Raw genomic sequence first — 22,205 nt, 5'->3', positions numbered from 1 at the left:
CCCTAGGGCTTGGCGGGGGGGAGGGGGGAGTGGTGGCTGCGGGCGGGGCCGTGCCGTGCCGAGCCGTGCCTTGCAGCGCAAGGGGTGCCGAGGAGCCAGCGGCTGCGGCCCGGCACAGCGTGGTACGGCACAATGCGGTGCCGGCGGGGCGGGGCGGGGCGGGCCGAGGGGCGGGGCAAGGACCCGCCTGCGCTGCTCGGAGCCCGGCGCGGCCCGGGGACCGCGGCGATCGCCTGGCACGGGCTAAAGTTATCCCGGAATAAGGCTGCACGCATGTGCGTCACCCCGGATGTGAACATGCCGGCCCAGCTCCCGCTAGTTCGCTCCGCCCGGCTGTAGCGGATGGGCTGAGCCGTGCCGGGCCGAGCCGTGCCGTGCCGAGCCAAGCCGTGCCAGCGGCCGTGCAGCCCGCTAGGGCCGCTCCCGAGGGCCAAGGTGCTACAGCCCCGTCCCGGCGGGGGGCCCGGCCCCCCGGGCGGGCCGGGGGCGAGGGCAGGGGCAGGTGCGCTGCCCGGGCGGGGCTGGGGCCGGGGCCGGGGCCGGGGCAGGGCCGGGCCGAGCGGCGGGCGGGACCCCCGGCGCAGCCCGCCCCGCGCACCCCCGCGGTGCAGCCGCCGCCGCCCGCTCCCCGGCCCCCCTCGGCGCCCGTGCCCGCCGCTGGCCCGGGGGAGCCGGGCAGCGCGGGGGCCGAGCCCCCGGCCCGCCGGCACCCCGAGCCCCCGGGCCGCCCCGGCGCCCCGCGGCCGGGGCCCGGGAGCGATGGATTTTCGGGGGAAGAAGTACGAGCGCGGCAGTAACTGGTCGGACCCCGAGGTGGTGGAGCTGCTGCAGCTCTGGGCCGACGAGTCGGTGCAGCTGGAGCTGGAGAGCTGCTTGCGCAACCAGCACGTCTTCAACCGCATCGCCGAGGTGCTGCGGGAGAAGGGCATCCACCGGACAGGCGACCAGTGCCGGGAGAAGATCAAGAAGATGAAGCTGGAGTACCGGCGGATCAAGGACAACAGCAAGGCCCCGCGGGGTGGCCGGACCTGGAAGTTCTACGAGGTGATGGATCGAGTGCTGACCAGCCGGCCCACCTTGGCCTACGGCTCGCTGAGCGGCAGCGTGATGGCCCAGCAGGTGCTGCAGGGCAGCATGGTGGAGAGCTACCACCACCAGTTCGCCGCCTCGGCCCTGCCCTTCGGACACTCCCAGCACCCTGAACTGATGGAAATCAAATGTGAGGAGGTGAACTCTGATGAGCACTGCTTGACCCCAGAGCCCCCACCATCCATGTCTTACCAGCAGGGCTCCCCTGAAGAACATGAGATGGAGAGAGCCTTCCTGGAGAGGGCCCAGAACGACTCTCCCATCTCCAGGGTGGAGATTCCCATTGAAACCAGTGTTTCACCTTCAGGTAGGGATAGCCTTTTACATTCCAGCATAAGGTTTCTGCCCCGTTTCCCAGAAGGAGAGATTATTTCTGCTGCAGAGATAGACACCTGGTTTTTGCACTGACGTTTGGCTCCTTATTTTTCCACATCCCCAAAAGCTCTAAAGTAGAAGGCTGGTATCTGCATTCGTAGTATTCCGGCAATTCCTGAAACATCTCTTGCTGCAGGTTAATAAAATCTAAAATTACTGCGTTAGGCTAAATATTGTCTATGAAATTCAAAGGGCTGGCACATCTGCCATAAGCTGGGCTAGGTATTTGCACTAGATTTCTGCATATAATTCTGACAGTACTTAAGTTATTGGAAAAAAAAATACACATGCTTTTTGGTATCATTTAGACATCACCAGGGCTGTCTGCTGTCCTCATGCTGAATTGTATCAGGAGACCCTCTTCTGCCATGGCTACACTAGAAACCTGCAGGTGAAACTTTCCTTGCCTTCTTTTAAAATATTTTCCAGATCTAATCTTTTAGGACACGCAACAATGAAGAATACTTGGGAATAATCACTGCCTGGCTTTCTAAGCTATTCACTAGGACTTGGAAAGAAGATGGTTTTGAAACTCACTGGCAGAAACAGGTTACTGGTTTACAGGAGATGAGACTCCTGCACTGAAAGTGCAAGTGGTTGCTTAGCTGCCATGAAGGGTACAGTCTGGAATTCTTGGGGGTTTCAGACCAGTCTAGGACAGGCTGATGAAAAAGTATGACGTGACTGGAAAGAAGAGAGATGATAACCAGTGTGAGGTTAATGTCTCAGATCTGGAAGACACACTATGACCTCTTCACCATGGTGGTTGCCTCGTCAGCCCAGTGGAGGGAACTGTTGATCATTAAGGTTAATTCAGAGGCCGAGTATGGAGCTAGGGCTGGCAGCGTAATGGGGTGCCCAATGCACAAAGTTAAAAACACTTAAACAAACTCACCAACTTCGAGATGTACCTGACAGGATTTACTTTGATTTTCCTGGAAAACACTACAGTAGGTTAAAGGGCATTTCCTAGGAGGGGCAGGGGAAGGAAGGAGAGCACATCCACACCACTTTACTTGCTGCGCATTTAATTTTTCTTCCATGCTTTTACATATTCATAGGTTTCAGTGAGCCCAACATGGCAAATTCATCACGGATCCAGAATGTGGTTCCCCGGCCCAGCTTCTCCGCCTTGCATCGGCTGAGAAAAAAGCGGAAAGGCCAACGCGTGAGGGACCCACTTGACGACCTCTTGCTGAAGACCCTGACGTCTCAGCGGGCCATGGAAGAGCGCTTTTTGCAGATGGAAGAACGCCGATTTCAGCGAGATTTGGATGTGGAGGAGCGTCGGATGCAACTGGAGCAGCGCCGGTTTGAACTGGAGCGAGAGCATGAGTTTCGCATGTTCAATGTCTTTGCTCAGATGCTTAGCATCCTAAAGCAGAGCCATAGCGGCTCCTCCTCCTCCGTTGCGATGCCTCGGGGCTTGGACTTCAGCCAGGCACTGTCTGAAATTGCAGGAATGGGAGGAGGAGGAGGCAGCGACTTGCAAGAGATGAGGGCTCAGCCCCTTGCTGAGAGGCGAATTGACATGCATGGCTTCTGCAACACCAGTAACTTCCAGAGAAGCCCCTACCTCTCTGCTCGTGGCAACATTGCCAGCATTTTCTGTGGCTCCACTGAGGAAGGGTACAAAGCTTATCATGCAGACAAGTATGATGAAGACAAGAACCCCAACGTGAGTGAGAACCTCAGAGTGTTTTCCTGGCTTTCTTGCTAGGAAAAAAACTTTCTTAGAGGTTTGCTGACAGATGTGCTGAAAGTGTGGGGGTTTTTGATCTCACTAGTACATGGTGGGTCAAGCTGTTTGTGGAGGAGAAATAAAAAGTAGCTTTTCAGGTCATCTGATTTTTCAAAGACCAACACCGTGTTCTGCTCAGATTTGCATGCTCTAATTTCCCTACTGGGCACCGGTAGCAGTAGCAGACCTTGAAAATGTAAGAAATCCGCAGGAACAAACAGAGCTCCCGTTCCTCCTGTCACCTCATCACCTCTGTTGCCCACTGAAGACCACCTCTGATTATCTGATTATTGCAGGTGATGATGGGTGCAGGAGATACAACAAAGTAGTAGACTTTTTTTTTTTTTTAAATTACTTTTAACTAACACTCAGCACTTTTTCTGCCTGTTTACACTGGGCTGCTCAGTTGTAAGTAGCTCATCATACCCCTCTTGTGGCACAAAGGCTGAGTGTTAGTACTTCATGGGAAATTATTACTGAGTAATAAGTATAGTAAATGTAAATAATGATTTTTAATTAGGTCCCACGTTCAGATACTGAACTACTTGAAACTTTAAAAATGTTTTGTTATTAGCCCTGACTTCAGTCACGCTGTGTTGCAAGGTGAAAAGTAGATTTTTAAGATAGAAAAGCACAGTGAAGTTTTTGATACAAGATGCATTATGAGGCACAAACTGCCTCTTCTACCCACTGTTCTCGGTGTAGGCAGTAGCTTTTAAAACAAATACCTAAAATTGAACTCACACTTTAGTAACATAAACATACAGTTGGTTAGATTTCTTTTTGCATTAAAGAAAAAAATATTTACCCAACCTTATCCAATAATGAAAATGTGCTAGTAGATTTGAACTCTTCAAGATCTAATGTAGTGCTAAATAAGCAGGGCCAAATCCTAAACCTGGAACTGTAGAGTCATCTCTCCATAGGGGAAAATTTAGTGTTTTAACTACTTTTCATGGCTACGTGTTTATTTGGTTTCAGAGCAAATCAGTGGAGTGGAATGGTAATGACTGATAAACAAATGGTTTTAAAGGAATGTACCCAAGATGTTGTTTAAAACTGCTGCAGAAGGATAAACCTTCAGTTTTCTCAGAATAATTGTTTTAGGGTTTCTTTTGTAGTTAGATATATAGCAGTGAGTGAATTCAAGACTAAGTTAAACATACTCTGTAAAGAAGTATAAACTGTTAGTACATATTCATTTACAAGCAGTTTATTGACTAAGAAGCTGAATGCCTGGGATCTCTACGTAAACACACGCACAGAGATACGTCTCTCGAGTTATGTATGGTGAAGTTTGTGTGAACTGTGTTTTGACTTTTCCTTGGTAAGCTTTTTGGAGGCAGTTTAGTGAAGTGATAGCTGAGGTGATGTATGTACATGGGATTTTTTTGTGTCTATAAACAATAAACTATTTCTTTTCCTAGGGTATAATAAACTTTGGCACCAGCGAGAATAAGCTCTGTTTTGACCTGATGTCTAAGCGGGTAAGTCCTGTTTCAAAAAGAAACACTGAATTTGCTGTATAGTTCCTCCTCAGTGCTTGCACTTTCCTGGAGTTATTGCTTTTGCTCAGGTTTCTCTGGTGAAGTTTTTCGTCATTAATTTTTTTATTTGTTGGAAGTAACTTTTGAGTTCAGCCGTTTGTACACTTATTTATCTTCTTCTTCCAGGAGGATAGGAACAAGGGTGTTTTTCTGTTCCTCTTCATGGTGGGTGTTCCCTTTGAGGATGTACTTGTCTCATAAAACTAAATTAAAATAAGGCGCATTTTATTTTCTCTTGCTGACAGTAGTTGATTGAATACAGAGGTCTTGAAGTTATTTTTGAACTCTATTCACTTTCAAGAATCTTCACATCTGTCCATTATAAAGCCACACGATTTGGACACCCAGTTCTGAATGTACCCGAAATGTGCCAGAGTGGCAGCAGTGAATGGTGGCAGCTCTTGAAATCTCTCAAAATCAGACTGGGTCAGCTGCTACCTGCTCACTTTGTTCAGTTGCACCAGGGAGAGGTGTGAAACGCACAGGACAACTCAAAAGTAAAAAAAGCAAAAAGAAAACAGCAGAACAGTGCTGTAGAGGAACGTTTCTTGATTTCCACTAAAATTGACTGCCCAGGTGCATCCTGTGAGGAAGGCAGGCGGCAGTTTCTCCTGCCTGAAGTTGTCTGTGGGGAGGGAAGGTGGCTCAGGGTTGAACAGTCGGCCTCTGCGGTTTGAAGTTCACGGTTGCTCCTGTTCCACCAATTCCCACCCTCAAAATTTTCCTTGTTTTATTCCTGCCTGCCACACCACTGGCTCGGGGGGACGCTACCCCATCACTTCACCTTCCAGCTAAAAGAACAGGTAAGGCAGAGCTGCTGCCTGCACGAAAAAGATGCCTTCTAGGCTGCATAGGTGGTACCTTCCTTCCTTTGTTGTCCTTTCCCCTTAAACTAACACCAACCCTGCAGTAAGTAGTGCAGAGGGAGATGATAGTCAGCTGCATCTTAATTAGCCTTATTATGAAGATGAGTTAAGACATCAACAAAGATATTGTTGCTACCTCCTCAGTCACGGCAGCCTGGAGTTACAGTATGGGTTCACTGAATGCAGCACCAGCTGGGATTGTAGGCAAATAATTTGTTGCTATTTGGGACAATAAATACTGTTTCCACAGAATAAAGTAATGTATCAGATTTCTGTCTTCCAACTTTTGATCCTTAAGTTAGAGAATATTCTGTACTGTGAGATCTCAGGTGGTCTTCATTTTGGTTGGCCTGTCTGGTTTCCTTAGCCCTTAATGCATTACCTTTAAGAGATTCTCCCCTTTCTTGTCACATAGTCATTTTTGGCCAAGTCTGCTGATATGTTTTATGTTGCATTCTCTAGATAAGTTTAGGAGAGAGATCTAAGGAGGCACAGTTCTGTGCTACATAGGCTTCAAGAGTATCTACAGATGAATAAAGGAACTTTAATCCTTTAATAACAGGTTGTAATTCTGCATGGGATGAGGACAATATCTTTAAGCGCCAGAGCTTGGCACCAGTTATTAATCACCAAAACAGAATGTTGTGGTTTTGTTATTATGTGATAAATGTTCACACTGCATGTTGAATTTCCCTCCTCCCTTGCACTGTCACCTACTTGTCGTGTCCCCCCATGCTCACCTTTTTTAATGTTAACTCATAGAATTGGCTGTTATCAAATATTTGGAAGGTACATTGTACATAAAATTTGTTAATTCCCTTTTTGTTTAGGTAATATGTCCTCTTCTCGCTGCTCATATAACCGTTGTGCTTCCCCTTGCAACTTCATAGAACTGGATTATGTAAACCCCTGATATTTACAACCTTGAAAATATTTAGATAAAAGCAGAGTGCATACTTTATCTAAATATAAACATTAAAAAGGGCTCCACAGTTCAGGTGAATCCATCTTTGAGATTAGAATGAACTCCTAATAAGGAACAAAGTGCCTGCCCTGGGGAAGAGTTATCAAGAAGATAATTTCATTTTTCTCCTGTCTTTTGAAGGTTCCTGTTACACTTTAACACTTATCAAAACTTATCAGAATTATAAATCTGAAGGAGCTGCAGTAACTTGGAACTGAGGCATACATGAAAACTACAATTCATTTACAAAATTAATATACTGAAAGTTTATTAAAAGAAAATATTTATCTGACTGTGATTCAAAATCCTTTCAATCTCTGACTGTCTAGACCTGAGCTTTCAGAATTGAGACTTACTTCCCAGCTGAAAGCTGTTGTCCTCAGATTTTGGCCAAAACACTCTTTGGGACTCCTTGGGGTCACTTCATCTGCTGAGAAAGTCTTCTGCAGGCATCTTGGTTATGGGCATTGTTTGTATTGCCTGTTCTGTGTCCTTTTTGTAGAATTCTGTGCAGCAATATTTTGGCTGCAATAACTTGGCAGAAGCCCGTACTTCACACAGACTGAAGTTATCACTGTTCAGTTTGCTGGTCCTTGCTTCTCCGAGCTGCATTAATTTCAATGGTCAGTGGCTTTCTCAATCCAGTTTTACAGCTGTTGAAGTTGCATGTGTGTGTTTGTGTGTCTGTGCAGGTATGTGCCTGTACATGAAACCTGCCTATCTCCATGTTTCCTTATCAGTGATTATGCTTTTAATGCTTCTTCTCATTGCTCCCAGCTGACACAGACTGATATGAATCTGATGGAGCCTCCACTGCTTCAGTATCCCGACTGGAAGGGACATATGTTGTAAGTCTTCTCTTTTCTGCAACGCTTCTCGTTTTGACGACTTGTCTGATAAGCAGAATGGATGAATACAAACTGCTTCTGCTACACTCACTAGTTAAAACTTTTCTAGGTCATTTAATAGTATTTTTCTTTGCAAAACTGTAAATTAGCCACGCTACCAATTCATCCAGTTAAAAAACCTTTAATGTGAGAGAAGATGCATATTTTCTAAAGCAAACACAGTTTTAAAAGCACTGTATACGTTAACAAATTAGGTAACTCCAAACAGTTCTTTGAAACATAGTGAACACTTGGAGACTTTAGTCCTTCTTTTCTGTGCCTTGATTAAAGCTCATCAGAAATGTGTGCACCATCATAGACATTATCCATGACACCTTTGCCGTGTATAAAAGTCATGTCTGTGGTATGGGCCTGAGCTATCCTGTTTCTAGCTATTTTCATCAGACTTCACTGTGCCCTGGCTTTGTTTTCCTGAGAAGTGAACCTGGGGAAGCCCAGCCTCTTGGAGAATAAGCTGAATCAATATTTGCTTTTATGTCTTTCTCAGTTTACGGGAGGAAGTGGCTCGGTTTTTGACCTATTACTGCAAGGCCCCTGCACCTCTTAAGGCAGAAAATGTGGGTAACTCAGTTTCCATTTAATTCTAATGTATTGCCACTTGTTGTCAAACAGTTTAATCTTCTTTTTTTTTTAAACAAATTATTTGGTAAGATGACAGACTTTTATAATGTAAATGAGATTGATTCATAGCCATTTCAGTAGCTTTTGATGCACACTTCAGCTAAAATTCTTGGAGTCTGTTGTATATTTGCCTCATGATTTACATTTGTGTGTGAGCTCCTCATGCCAGTGCTCTCAGTGGGGCTTTATGTTTTCATCTCTTAGTCAGCTCTGGGACCTGTGTCCCTCAGCCTTGACAAAGGGTGCCCATTGTTTCAGTTGAGTTTAATTTCATCCCATTCTGCTGTTACACCTCGGGATGAAAATCTGTAATTGAGCCAAGAGCAGTTTTAGCCTGTAAAAACAGACCTTTTCAAACTTTGCGACAGCATTGTGAGGAAGGCATCAAGACCTGAGTCTCTGCAGGACCTGCTGACTTGGGAGAGATGCAGGCTAGGCACAGGTGCCTGCAGGGATCGGGGACTCCTGCCTCTTCTGGGCGCTGAAGGCAGCAGGAGCTGGGCAGCCATCGCTTGTGTGGCTGCAGTAATTCAGCAGAAGCCCATACTTCATGTGGACAGAAGTTACCGCTGATCAGTTTGCTGATCACTGCTTCTCCAAGGCAGCAGTTTCTGTCTGATAATTGGAGTGAAGCTCATGGGACTTGTGAGCATCTGTCTTCTAGAAGCAGGAGTCAAACCTGCTCCTGTGTGAAACAGTGGTTTCTGCTTTTGCACAAATTTGGCAGGAGGTTGGAGCTGCTGTTACCACAAAGAGATGATAACGCATTAGCTGGTAAAAAGTATTTTGCTTTTCTAGCAGTTCAGAACTGCTCCCCCGTTTTTTCTCTACTTAAAGCCTACTCTTTTTCTAAGTTGCTTATTAGAATGAAGAATGGCACTGGGACAAAGTGTCTCTGAAGCAAAGAACAGCATTAAAGTTATCTGGTAGAAGTGGGATTTCAGCAGGAAAATTCTGGGAACATCCGTGCTAGAGAACTGGGGAGAAAATATATTTCAGTGATATGTGGAGAAATTATTATTTTATAGTGTTGTCTTTCTATGGACAGATTTATCAGTAGCCTCTCTCTTCTGTAGGTGATTGTTTTAAATGGTTGCGGCTCTTTATTTTCTGCATTAGCTACAGTCCTTTGTGATCCAGGGGGTAAGTGGATGGTTGGGAGATCTTTTTAATCTTTATTTTTGCTGGGAAAAAAAGTGTTACTCCTTTTAAATATTGTTTGATGGAGTAAAATAGTGGAATTTGTACTGGCCTACCGCAAAGTTCTTGTTTCCTGCAAGACTGTGCTGTGAAATCCATCATCTCCAAGGTCTGTAGATGTCATGCACTCACACTTGGTGTCGTGCCCTGTCTGCCTTCACTGTTTTCGTGGTGCCCTCGTTCAGTTTGTTAGCCTAAATGTGGACTATACTCATGTTTACCTGGGTTCCTGCAGAAGATTAAAGAATTAAAGTAAAAATGTAGCAGCGGAGAAGGCAGTAACATTACAGTGTTTCCAGAGGGCACAGCTGTAAAAAAGCTTTCATGTTTAGTTGAAGCACATTAGAAGAGAGAGAGAGAGGCTGTGACCTCTTGGTAACCACTTTGATTTTCTTGGTTCCAGAAGCTGTTCTGATTGCTACTCCCTTTTACGGTGATATCACCCAGAGTGTCTTCCTGTATGGTAACGTCAAGCTGGTGTATGCCTATTTAGACAGTAAGGTAAGATCTGAGCGAAGGGAATACCAACCTCTGTGGTTAAAAAATAATTGATACTGGAAAATGTCAAGTTTTGGGAACCTCTGAAAGCACTCCTCAGAACAAGGGTAGGCTGCAGCCCCTGGACATTTTCCAAATTTATTGCTGGGAAACTGGACACATAATTTGCAAGAAAGTTGTTCAAGACCATAAATCTGGATTCCAGTCTTGTCCTTTTCTTGTATCTTACTCCCAATAATGGCTCTTCAGAGAAAAAAAAAATGGCCATTTTGAGCCTTGGAGACAGAAGTATGTACTGTCCTACTAAAGATGGTCCCAGGGGTAGAAGAGCAGATGGAGATCTTGCATTGTTTTAGTAATTCAAGGATAACCAGAGAATTCTGTGTGTGGGGCCAGCCTATGACGCACATTTCTTTGATTTTATGTATTTATTTATTTGTTCTCTCTGTAGTATAAAAGGATAAGAAGATGGATGCTAGGTCATTACTGTTGGGTTTTTATTTTCTTTTGGGGAACATTCCTCAGGGGATTGGCTCAAGACAAACTCTATTGAAATAACTCGGCCTTTTTTATCTTTGTGATGTCTTTCAGATTACTGGAACAAGCACTCGCCCTTTTCAGCTTACAGTGGAAAAACTGGAAAAGGCCTTGCAGGATGCCCGGGCAGAGGTGAGTGTAGCTGAGCTTCATATCACCAGTTAAGTCTACAATATATGGGAGACAACAGGTCCCAGAAGTGGCCTAAAGATCAAAACATTTTCAAGACCTAGCACCTGGCTTTCTGATTGTCCTTGCAGACCACCTGAGATTAGGCTGCTTGCAAACTCAGGGGGCAGTCTTAGGGAGAATCCCCAGTGTCATGTCTGTCCAATTTTGGTCACAGCAGAAAGGATAAACCAGGAGTACCAGACCATTCATAAAGCACTGGAATCCATTCATATCACCAAAGGAAAAAAAAAAAAAAAAGTGCTTGGTCATGCACTAAAAAGTAGGGACTACCCAGGGTTTCTTCTTCAGGAAGGCCAGCTGAGTTACCCCAAAACTGACTGCTCTACACAATATTGCAGATTAATCCACTAAGACCACCAAGAGTTTTTGCAGGAGGGAGAGAAGTGCAAATGTAGAGGATAAATGCAGATGAGTATCACCTTTCTGAAGAATTAGTCTGTAAACTTTGACATCGTCCTAAGCCCTATATATGTTTAGCTGCATCTTTAGATCATTACTGGCTCTGACATCTCCAGCCAAGTGTGCTCTAAATGAGAACAATTTGCATCCACGTAACTTAAATTCCTGTCTTTCTTGCCTAATTTATGGCAATCTTCAGGAATTTATTACTTCCCAATTACTGATACAGCTCAGAGAAAGTTCTCTTCCATGCTGAGAATGTGCAAGAGCATCTTTTTCAGTAATTGATTGATGAGATGGCAATGGTTGTGGGAGACTCCGTCTTCTCAAAATCATAGATGAATTCTATAATCTTTTCCTTGGTTCACTTTGCAAGTGATATACTTGTGAAAAAAAAAATCTTTATTTGTGGCTAAAAGTTTTTCTCATACAAATCTAACCTTTGAGGTGAAAAGTCATGGTGGAAGCTTAAGGGGAATCTTGTGTCACACTCATGGCTCAAGTAGAGGGACTGAAAATTTATCCCATAATGAGCACTTTCTTAATACTGCGTTATTTGTGTTCTGCAGGGTGTCACTGTAAGGGCCTTAATTCTTCTGAATCCCCAAAATCCCCTTGGGGACATCTACTCCTTGGCAGAGCTACGGGATTACCTGGAATTTGCTAAAAGGTATGTCAGTTTGGAAGGCTGAGGCATCCTGAGTTGCCTACAACTTCCAGAATCTGGTGGACTACTCACTGTCCCTGAATTTATCTGTGAACGTCTTTTAAGTCAGGCAAACAGTCTGTTCTTCACACACAGCGGTGGGCTTAAGAGAGGAGAGGGGAGTGCTGGGGACAAGGGAACATGGACCACACAGTCATCTGGGATGGCAAAGCAGGCTGAGAGAGTTGGGCTGTTCAGCCTGGAGGAGGCTCCGGGGAGACCTTGTAGCAGTTTTCCAGTACCTTAAGGGGGCCTACAAGAAAGATGGAGAGAGGCTATTCAGTAGGGCCTGTTGTGATAGGACGAGGGGTAATGGTTTTAAAATAGAGGGAGGTAGATTTAGATTAGATATTAGGAAAAAATTTTTTACACTGAGGGTTGTAGAACACTGGAACAGGTTGCCCAGAGAGGTGGTTGGTGCCCCATCCCTGGAAACGTTCAAGGGCAGGTTGGATGAGGCTCTGAGCAACCTGATCTGGTTGGAGATGTCCCTGCTCCTTGCAGGGGGGTTGGACTGGATGACCTTTGAAGGTCCCTTCCAACCGTAACCATTCTATGATTCTATGAATACAAGTTTTATTTGTTGGTCCTAGCAAATGCTATGGTGCTGTGCTTCTCTGGTAGGAAGCTGAGTTCCTTTCCTCTAAGTTTCTCTCTGTGTGCAAAGACAAAGAAATATAGGAATATAGGTTTCCAGTTTCATCACGGATGAAGATTCAGAATTCATTCTTTCTGAGATTCAGAATCCATGAGATTCTGAGTGGATAATGATACAGCTTATTGTAGGTGGGTAGTACGTACAGGAGTTAATTTTCACTGGTGCATTGGAAATTACTGATTTTTTATCTTGTTACATGGTTGCAGTGGGTGACAGATAAATGGATATATCTCAAATCACTTCAGTGTACAAATAACAGACCTTCTGAGTTGTGGAAAAAAATGCTTTACTTCTGCAAAATTTGTGTCAGTCTTCTTTGCATAAAGCGAGTCTTTGCAGGCCTGAATTTGTTTCTGCTTCTAAACCAGAAGCAGCCTTCTTTCGTAATCTCCCTTTTGTCCTTTTGCAGACATGAATTGCATGTGATAGTAGATGAGATCTACATGCTGTCAGTTTTTGATGAATCGGCCACGTTTCACAGTGTCCTAGGCATGGACAGGTAAAATCAGCTCCTACTTCCCTGGCCATCTTCCAGTGACAGTTCAACATAATGCCTTGCTATGAACTTGTGACTGGAAGTTAAGTCATGAGCTAGCAAATTCTGAATCTGCCTTATGCTGATTTTTTTTTTGTAATTTTTGAATGGCAAAAATTTTGTCAAGTGTGATCTAGCAAGAAAATAATGGTAGTTAGTTTTCTGTTCTGGTACACTTTTCAGTGTGTGCTTCAGTATTTGCTTGTGCCAGTCCCCAATACTGCAAACAGATGTTTCATGTGTTGAGAGTGAGGCTTTTCTTCCTACCCAAACATTGTTACCTCCCACATTTCTGTCGATACCTGTAAAGATGTTCTGTTGCTGTTTACTTTCTTTTTTTCATATAGTAGTCACGGATCACAGTGTTATTACAGATTGGAGAATAGATTTTATATGAAAATTATTAGATTTGAAGAGTTTTTAATCTCATTAAATGGATTTAATGAGATTAAAGACTTTTCAAATCTCACCTTTTAAAAATGTGGTGTGTACAAAAACTTCTAGTTTGCACCAATGGTGCTATCTTTCTTTTTGTGCCCAATTGCAAGGAAATAAAATACACTTGGTTAACTGTTAGCTGGGCTTGGATGTACAGCATTGCAAAAGAAGAACTTTATCTCCTTCTGCAAAATACTGGGGTTTGAAAGAAAGAAAATTACTTTTAATTCTTGGCACATACGTTGGCACAGGCCTGATTTCTAGCATTATATGTACAAACTTCATTATGTGCAGGAAATCTGCGCATGAAATAAAGCACTTGCAAGTTTCTGTGTATCTGAAATATTTAAAAAATTTGTCTAAAACTAGTTCCAGAGAGTTCCTACCTTCTAAAGTTAGGTCGGGTTTGAATTTTCCCTACTTGACTGATGTTCCGTGCTGCACTGTCTGTCATTGTGTAATGAATGCTGCCTCTCTGTTTCTGCAATGCTGCACTGGTGATCCAAAAGCTTCAGCACCTATGACACTAACTGCCCATCTGCATCCTTCTACATACAGATTGCCTGATCCACAGCGGACTCATGTGATGTGGGGAATAAGCAAGGTGAGTGATGGTTGCCATCGGTCCGTGGCTTCCTGGCTGGTAGGGTTGGCCTGGTGTCCTCAGGTTCCTCATGCTGGAAAGAACAAGGCAGTCGTAATAGGATCCCGGTCTTCCTGTGTAATAAAGTAGTCTCTCTGTGTCATCTGCAGGATTTTGCTGTCTCTGGGATTCGTTTTGGTACTTTATATACAGAGAACCAAGATGTTGCTAATGCAGTGGCTTCTTTGTGTTATTTCCACGGAGTTTGTGGACCTGTCCAGCACAAGGTTGCGCAGCTGCTTAGAGACAGAGGTGAGTCAGTAGCTCCATGTATGATCCTCTGCCATTCTTGTGTGTCTTGGAGGATCCCCTCCCCTTACTTTCCCAAGTGGGCTTCTGTTTATACAGCTTAATTAACAGTCTTCTGTAATCCTGAAGCTGCCCACATAATACGAGGCTGACAGTTCAACAGAAAAGGACCATTTCTGCAGAGCTCTGATCAGCAGAATTAGAGGAGCAGCTTTGAAGAAGTGTGATAGCTATTTGTGTAGAAATAGCCAGTGTTGTGTAGAACCAGCTGAGCAGAAACAAAGAATACAGGCTTGTGGGACGAGGAAAATGGATCTGGGTTTCTAGCCCTGACTTGGATGGAGCGCTCACAGTCCACAACAACTAAGATCTATGAAAGTAGGGAAACTTCCTTAGGAAGGTGAAGAAGATATTCTTCTGCACAGACATGAAACTGCTAAATAGTTCTTGCCCCTCTTTTTGTTTTCTGCTTCCTCAGATAGCAAAAAAAAAAGGAGGTGAAGGGTGAAATGGAAAAAGGCACTGTGAGTGTTTTGGAAACTTGAACAGATCTGAATTCTTTCTCAGTTTGTGATTTTTTTTTTTTTATCTTCTCCTTCTGCTCAGATTGGATCAACCAGGTGTACCTGAGGGCCAACCATGCCCGCCTAAAAGCTGCCCATACGTATGTGACAGATGAGCTGAAGACGCTTGGGGTTCCTTTTCTCAACCGCAATGCAGGCTTCTTTGTCTGGATTGATTTCCGAAAGGTTGGTAGTTTTGCGAAGGCAGGCTTCTCCTGGAATGAGGGCAGGGACATGGTGCAACTGTGTCTAGAGGAAAGTTTAATACTGTGATAAGCATTTTGTTTTAACAAATGTGTTGTCTGAAGAGCAGATAGAAGGGCTGCCCGGTATTTCTGTTTGTTCTTTTCCTTTCGTCTGTCTGCGCATTTCCCTCCTTGCAGGAATCTTACTGCTCTCAAGGCACTTTCCTCCCCATTTCTTCCCTTATATCACAACTGCTGTACTTCAGAGGTAAAAGGTGTCTCCCCTGGCCTTTGCAGACCTCATGGGAATCACAAATTCATGAGGATCTCAGTCAATTAGCCTATATGTTACTAACCTCTGGCCCTTCTGCTGACTCTCCTAGTACCTTAGGACAGGCACATTTGAGGAGGAGATGCTGCTCTGGAGGCGTTTTCTGGATAACAAGGTCCTCCTGTCCTGTGGCAAAGCTTTTGAATGCAGTGAACCCGGGTGGTTCCGCATCATCTTTGCTGACAAGACGCACCGGCTGCAGTTAGGTGAGTAATTTTTTCTTCTCTTTTTCTTCCCACCAGAATTGCTGCAGCATTGTTTCCTCCTCTCCTATAATCCTAAACTTATCCTGTTATTATTATCCTCGTGTCTTCTCCGTTCTTCCTCCCTTTCCTTCCAACCTCCAAATTTTTCTGGATCTGACCAATCTGGGGACACTTGTGGTTAAGTTAATCCACTTGTGTTTCTCCTCCTTATACCACTGCAGGTATGCAACGGATCCGTAAGGTTTTGGAAGAGCGGGAGCAGGAGATACTGGCTGAGGAGAAGGAACAGCCTTGTCAGTCAGATCAGGATGGCAAAGCAGATAGCACAGACGAAGTCATTTTTGTGTCCCACCACCAAGAGCCTACCTGTGCCAGTAGCTCCAACCTTAGTGACCTCATTGGCCTCCTGCAGCAACAGATGCGTTCATCTGACTGGCTACAGAAAAACACAGCTGAGCAGTTTGCGCAGGAAAAGCCAGAGATTTACGATGTATTCAGCAAACTGGTGGGGAAGCAGTAGGGGTCAGTGTGCCTTCAGGGGGTTTCCTGAGCAGTGACTGACCCTGAGCCCCTAACAGCTCAACAGTGACTTCCAGCAAATCATATATTTTCTGTATAGCAAGAAAATAAATTTGTAAAACTCCTCCTCTCCCCCTGTTTGAGATCTCTAGTTTGTATTATATAGGTGCATTCCTTGGATTGGGGTGAGGGTAGGGAATGGTGGGGGTCTTGTTTGCCTGCTGCCTCCTGTCCTGCGGCATCATTGTATTTTGTATTTCATTTCTAATGAATATGCTCTTAACTCTCTTATAAGGTCCTGTGGTGTCATTTTTTTATGCTGCTTCTTTCACTCTTTCCAGGAAGAGAGAGACTTGAGATTGTCAAAAGGTGTAGTTTCCCTTTTCCTGAATGATGATCAGATGTAACTAACTATTTCGAGGCCAGAAGATGAGTGCTTTTGCAAAGAGATGTTTTTAGGAGATGGAACCCAGCGCCAGCCCTAACTTAGCCTCAGCTAAGGATAAATAACCATGTGTATGGTTCATCTGCATGGGGGAGGCTCTTAGGACCGTGGTTATCTAGTCTAGAGTTCTGTAAGCTTTTCATTTTGAGTTAGTTTCCAGTCTAACCTCAGATCAGACTGTATCCAACACCCTTGTTTGGTGAAATGCCCATTTTTGTTTCTATCCTTCTTTTTTGTATTCATATAAATAAAGAGCATCCATTGGCCTCTTGGCACAGTGTCCACAGAAGAGCTAAGTACGGAGAGCCAACTGAAAGCAGATGTTCTTTCTGCAGCCTTCCTGTTCCTGGAAGTCCATCTCTTCTGGTTAGCAGTGAGCTATATTGGCAGGACAATGCAAAGAATGCTGCTTCTGCCACCATGCTAGGTGTACCTGCTTTAAGGCCGCAGGCTTCCAAGGTGTCACCTTCCGCTGTTATCAGGGTAATTAAGGCAATTTTTTAGCTATGTTTGTCAATTTGCAGGGTAATTTTTTGACTAAATGGAATTCTTTAGCCTCCTTTCCTTCTCCATTTTAAAAGACACTATTTCCTGTATGATGGTGGTAAAGTATTTCAGCTGGAAAGCTTCTTTCACAAATACAAAGCTCATTAATTTCCGGTACTGTAAAATTTTAGATATCTTACAGGAATTTAAGCTGGTTTTTTCTGCATATGCATTAATCTAGATTTCAAGGAAATTGCCCATGAAAACTGAATGGAAGTGCACCTTTCTCCTGTAATTTGTTCTGATATTAACCAAGTGTCATCCTGGTGGCATTATGGAATCTCTTTATATAATGAGTTAGAGAGGTGCAAGATAAAACTTAGGCTGAATTCTGTGCTGTTGGAATTTGCTGATCACAAGTGAAGAACTGTCTTCTACTCTTCTGATCAAGCCTCCAATATGAAATTGGAAAGGCAGGAAAATATCCTTGGTCCCATGAAGTACATGCATCTTGCTTGGATTTCTTCTCTATAGATCATTTAGGAGAAAGGTAGTATTGAGATGTAACAGGACATCAAGATTATTCTTTGGTTCACTCTTCAAGCAAAACAGCTTTCATTTTACAGTTACTTTGTGAGGTGGGATGTCAGTGATTGATGGCTCACAGCAGTACCGTTGTGGCTCTGTTTGTTTTGTTCTGGGCATTGTAGATTTGGGCAGATGGGCATGTCATAATGAGTAACAAAAGCATATGTCTATATCACAAACCAAATTACCAAGGCATAGGTAGCAAATAATTAATGCAACTGCACTTTGGTGAGGTAACAGTGGAAAATTGCCTGGACAGGGAGAGGGAGAGTCTGCCCGGTGGCCGAGGAGGAGATGGAGCTGCATGCGGTGGCTTTTAGAAGTAACTGGTCCTTCTCTCAGATGCCAGCGATGAGGCAAGGCTGGTGAGGTGATTGGTAAGATGAGTATAAGGGACAGTTATAAGCATCATATTTGCTTATTAGTTTGGTATTTGTCCATGTACAGTATTTTTAAGTACATTCTTTGATTATGGTAATTTATTTTCCATTTGCTCTTGGGTGTCCACAAAGCAAGCTATAGCACAAGACAGGTCTTAATGGAATGGGAGGTGAGATGTACAGCCAAAACACAAATGGATTTACTGGTTTGCCCTCTCTTATTTGTGTAGCACAAGGAGGGGCTCAGCAACAAAAATTTAGAGGGAAAGCTCTTTGAAATGAAGAACAGGTAAGACTGTGAAGTGGTATTTCAGGGGATTCCTATAAAAAACTCAACCTATTATTTACTCCTTATTTTATTTTATTTTATTTACTCTTTATTTTATTTTATTTTTCCTTATTCTGGTCACTCCTATGGTTGGAGAATGTTAATACACAGTAGTAGTAATTAATATATTTCTCACCTGTAGATGTTTACTGCTTAGAAAGCAGGTTTATTGTACTGTCTGTGTGTGAAAGCAGCTAGTAAAGCACACCTCTCTGCAGGAAAGACGGCATAAGACACTTTCAAAATCCTCACAGCTAATATAATATGGCCCACAGACACTTCCATCTGAGCTTGCTCTAACTCAGTATAACAGGACAGATACACACTTTGTTGCATGGAATATTTTCCATGGTTTTTTTCAGGTTTAACACCTGCCTGAGGAGCTCTCTGCTGAGGAATGTTATCTTGGTCACAGAAACTCAAAATATAACTGGAAATGAGGTTAGAGAGAAGCGTGGTGTTATGTGCCTGCTGTTGGAATAAGCAACATTTGTTTTGACTGTGCAAACCTCATAAATTTTGAAAATGGCCTCTACTGGTTGAAAAGAATTGGTAAACATTTAGAAAGTCCTGTGTATATCTAGATAGATGTTAGATCGATTTGTATTTGCTTTTAAGAATGCCCTGACAGAAAAAGCACGGGCTCTGCCTGTACAAATTGTTTGTTCCTTCTGCTGCCTCCATGTTAGATGTTCTCTCTGCTCACTATTTCTCATCATCATTATTAATGGCCTTTTTTTTTTCTGTGTGGTAAATCTCTACAGAGAAAAAACAAACAAAACTGATAGAGAAATGATTAAGGATTGTCCCCTGCCACATTTCTTTCTTTTACCTGTTTGTCAAGCAATAGGCAAACAGCAGTACCTGAAACGATAAAGCTAATCAGATCTATATTTTTAAAAAACTGCTGCATTTCATCTAAAATAAGAAATGCCATCAAGATGAGTGTAACACTGTGCCTTCATTGCTGGTTTCCATTGTAATTAAACAAGATTATAAAATCCACTTTGCATACAATTGTTGTGTTCAGATTATCACTCATTTGAGCACAAAGAGGATCCTAGATGGTTTCATGGTCCTTGCCATGTTCCAGTCTCTCTCTCTTTCTGCCCCCTCCTTCTCTCTCTACTCCAGAGAAATGTGCAGCATTTCTCAGGTCAGAGATGGGAATTTCCTGTACAGCACTGCTCTCGGTCACAGACATTTCCCTCATATACATTTCAGGTCTACCCTTGACGTGTCTGTGTTTGTGGGAGGGGAGAATCCGTGAACCTCCAAATTATTAACCTGTGTTACGTTGCAGTGAAGGGAACAGCATAGGTGGGGCCCATTCTAGATAAATATTTATGACGGATCATACACGCTTAAGGAACAAGTCTGTGAAGATGAGTTTTCCCTTACAGAAATTTAACAGATCTCAAGCAAAATACCTGTAAGGGAAAATACTCACTAAACACTTAATAGTTCTCTGTCTTAACTGAAGAAGGGCAGCTACTGTACGACAGATGGGTTTTTTTCCCTAAACAAATGCTAATACTTTAATTGTTTTGTTTCTCTATTAGAATGCATCTAACAGAGTATACAGCTGGGTTGAGTGCTGTGTGATCCCCCCTGTCCCCAGACCCACCTAGTTTCTTAAAACCTGCCTTCGGATCAAATTATCATTTACATGGACAATTTCTCTGCAGTCCTCCTCCAGTTACTTGGTTACAGAATCACTCTGTGGCTCTCGTGCTGCTGGCAGAATGGTGATTCCATTTCATCAGAGAGATGCTGGCACGCAAGGGCTGGATAAAAAACCTTCCAGTGGAGGACACTACATGAATCACACTCACCAAATTTTCTGCATCTAAAGGATCGGGCATGCAAAAGGATAAAGCTGCTTTTGCGCTTTTAATTGCACGTGCAGCTATTTTTGTAAGATTGGCTTACCTAACAGGGGATTGTTTTGGTTCTTTCTGAAGCAATTCAGACTGCATCACGAAGAACAGGGCAAGGTAACCTACAAGGGTATACAGACAAAAAGATGTGTGTTCTGTTTGAGAAAATCAGAGTGGCAAGTACACTCGTTCTTCATTCCAGTTAATGCTTTATTTATTACGGGCTTACATAAAACACTGGCAGCTGACTGATGACAAGATCCTAGATTATCTGCAGCCAACAAATGTGCTAAACAGTCCGAGGTGGTTATAAATACCTTACTCTTTGTCCTCAGTTTGCCGGGATTGGTTATTTTTAGCAAATAGCCAGTCGACCTTATCAAAATGAAGAATCAAAAATAGTCTGGAAAAACACTGCAAGGAAAGGCTATTTTTAGCTCTCTGTCTATTCCCTGCTGCTATCCAGCAAGGTCTGATGGCACAGCTCATGCACGAGTGCTTAGTTATTCTAGGCAAATGCTTGTCATGACCTGTTCTTTCCCTGAATTCCTCACTGCAGAAAACATTCAATTGATTAAAGATTAATGCATCTGCAAACCGTGACAGCTGAAAGCTTTAGGGAGGGGGGCAGCGTTTCTATCTGCGTGTTTCTGGCACGTTATAGTTTCTCTGAAGGGAATGCTTGCCTAACTGAATATCCCCATGTTTGACATCCTTCAGTGGGAGCTAAAGCAGCAGACCTCCAAAGTATATTTACATTTCTATTTCCTTTCAATTTAGGAACGCAGTAGAGGACATAGAGTTACAGACATCAGGTGGATCGCTGTATTGACCAGCGCCACCAGTCACAAACCAGCAGCACTGGAGGTGTACGATGGACTGGTGCAAGAGAAAAAAAAAAAGAGCAATTGGCTGCAAGACACAGTTTATCGATCAGATTAATTATAAACTCAACTGATATAAGTAAGGGTATCATTCCGTTGTAAGACATAAAGCAAAATAGTGAGCCAAGACAATGATCTGGCTGTTACAATACCCTGCCTTCTCTTACATTAGAAACTCTCTCATTTAGTCCAGTACCTTATATATTGGTAGTAGCCATTAACAAGTGTTTCAGAAGGAAAAAAAGCAAAACTGAGCTATAATTGTTAGTTGTGCAATGCCATAGGTTGAAAATCAGGTGGAAAAGATGTCCCCAAGCCATTAGTTTTCCCCTTCATATTTGCCTTTTAAAATTATCTCCTTTTATTATGAAGGATTTTTCGGAATGTGCTGCTTCCAGCACCGACTGCATAAGCTGCACCATAATATCACATGCAGCTGCTTTACGTGCATGGAGACACAGTAGCAGAAGGCTCCCTGAGTGTTTCTTTCTGTTCTGTATACTGATCATCCCAGCAGAAAATACATGATGCTGTACGTGACAGCAGGCAAATGTATGGTGTGACAGTAAAGCCCTTGAAAACAAATTCTCGGACGACCTCCAAAGAGTCATATAAGGTAGGACATAAAAGGGCAGAACAAAGAGAGGTAAAATATCTGATTTCTCTTGTGCATTTATAAAAATTGATAGCCCGTTATCCAGATGCTGATGAATATTTTTACAAGCTATAAATGGCAACCTGGAGTCTAAAAATAGACACTCTGCTGCAGACTTGTCTGGATTAGCTACATCACTAGAATATAAACAGGCTCCCTGATGTGGTTTCAGGGAAATCTCTATCAAAACAGACTACATCCTCTATTTTTCCTGCTATTTTGAAATAAAATAGCTCATACTGCTTACATTTCTTTAATTCTAGCTTTTAATAAAATTGCAATGCTTTCCAAGTTTCCCTACAGGGATTAAATAATCATCAAGCCTCTGTGAATATTTCAGCTACAATTGATTTGCTGCACTTTCTTCTCCTTGGCAGGGCAGGGAGGCAGAGGAAGTGCCTGTGGGCACTGCATGGGCTGGCATAGGCTGCATTTGGCGGCCCCTGGCACCCCCTGGCCGCACGTGGACCAGCCAGTGTCCCCATCACGCAACAGGGCTGTGGATCCCCCTCCCTGGCTCAGCCACAGCCAGGCACAGCTCATGCTAATGAGTCCCATCACTGCAGATATCCAGTACTCGTCCCAGCAG

The 22,205-nt window shown here is 43.6% G+C and overlaps 1 protein-coding gene across 1 annotated transcript; it reads left to right on the top strand.

Annotated features, from left to right (window-relative positions):
* Positions 1–367: 367 nt before the first annotated feature.
* On the top strand, positions 368–16,260 carry ACCS (1-aminocyclopropane-1-carboxylate synthase homolog (inactive)). Its single transcript, XM_010117377.2, has 15 exons — positions 368–1,396; positions 2,526–3,142; positions 4,633–4,692; positions 7,360–7,430; positions 7,978–8,047; positions 9,188–9,254; positions 9,715–9,812; positions 10,401–10,478; positions 11,507–11,607; positions 12,711–12,800; positions 13,833–13,878; positions 14,028–14,169; positions 14,773–14,915; positions 15,298–15,451; positions 15,673–16,260. The coding sequence occupies exons 1-15, from the start codon at positions 760–762 to the stop codon at positions 15,969–15,971; spliced, it is 2,673 nt and encodes an 890-aa protein (XP_010115679.2). The 5' UTR covers positions 368–759; the 3' UTR covers positions 15,972–16,260.
* The last annotated feature ends 5,945 nt before the right edge of the window (positions 16,261–22,205 follow it).

This window comes from Chlamydotis macqueenii, chromosome 5, assembly GCF_036417535.1.
Source record: "Chlamydotis macqueenii isolate bChlMac1 chromosome 5, bChlMac1.mat, whole genome shotgun sequence".
In the NCBI taxonomy this organism is placed as follows: Eukaryota; Metazoa; Chordata; class Aves; order Otidiformes; family Otididae; genus Chlamydotis; species Chlamydotis macqueenii.
The sequence above is the reverse complement of the archived record's forward strand: the minus strand, read 5'-3'. Positions and strand labels throughout refer to the sequence as shown.

Excerpts from the sequence above, each read along its gene's own strand:
- ACCS (XM_010117377.2), top strand. The coding sequence starts at position 760 with ATGGATTTTCGGGGGAAGAAGTACGAGCGCGGCAGTAACTGGTCGGAC. Across the intron at positions 9,813-10,400 it reads ATGCCTATTTAGACAGTAAG|ATTACTGGAACAAGCACTCG; the intron begins GTAAGATCTGAG and ends GATGTCTTTCAG. Across the intron at positions 12,801-13,832 it reads AGTGTCCTAGGCATGGACAG|ATTGCCTGATCCACAGCGGA; the intron begins GTAAAATCAGCT and ends TTCTACATACAG.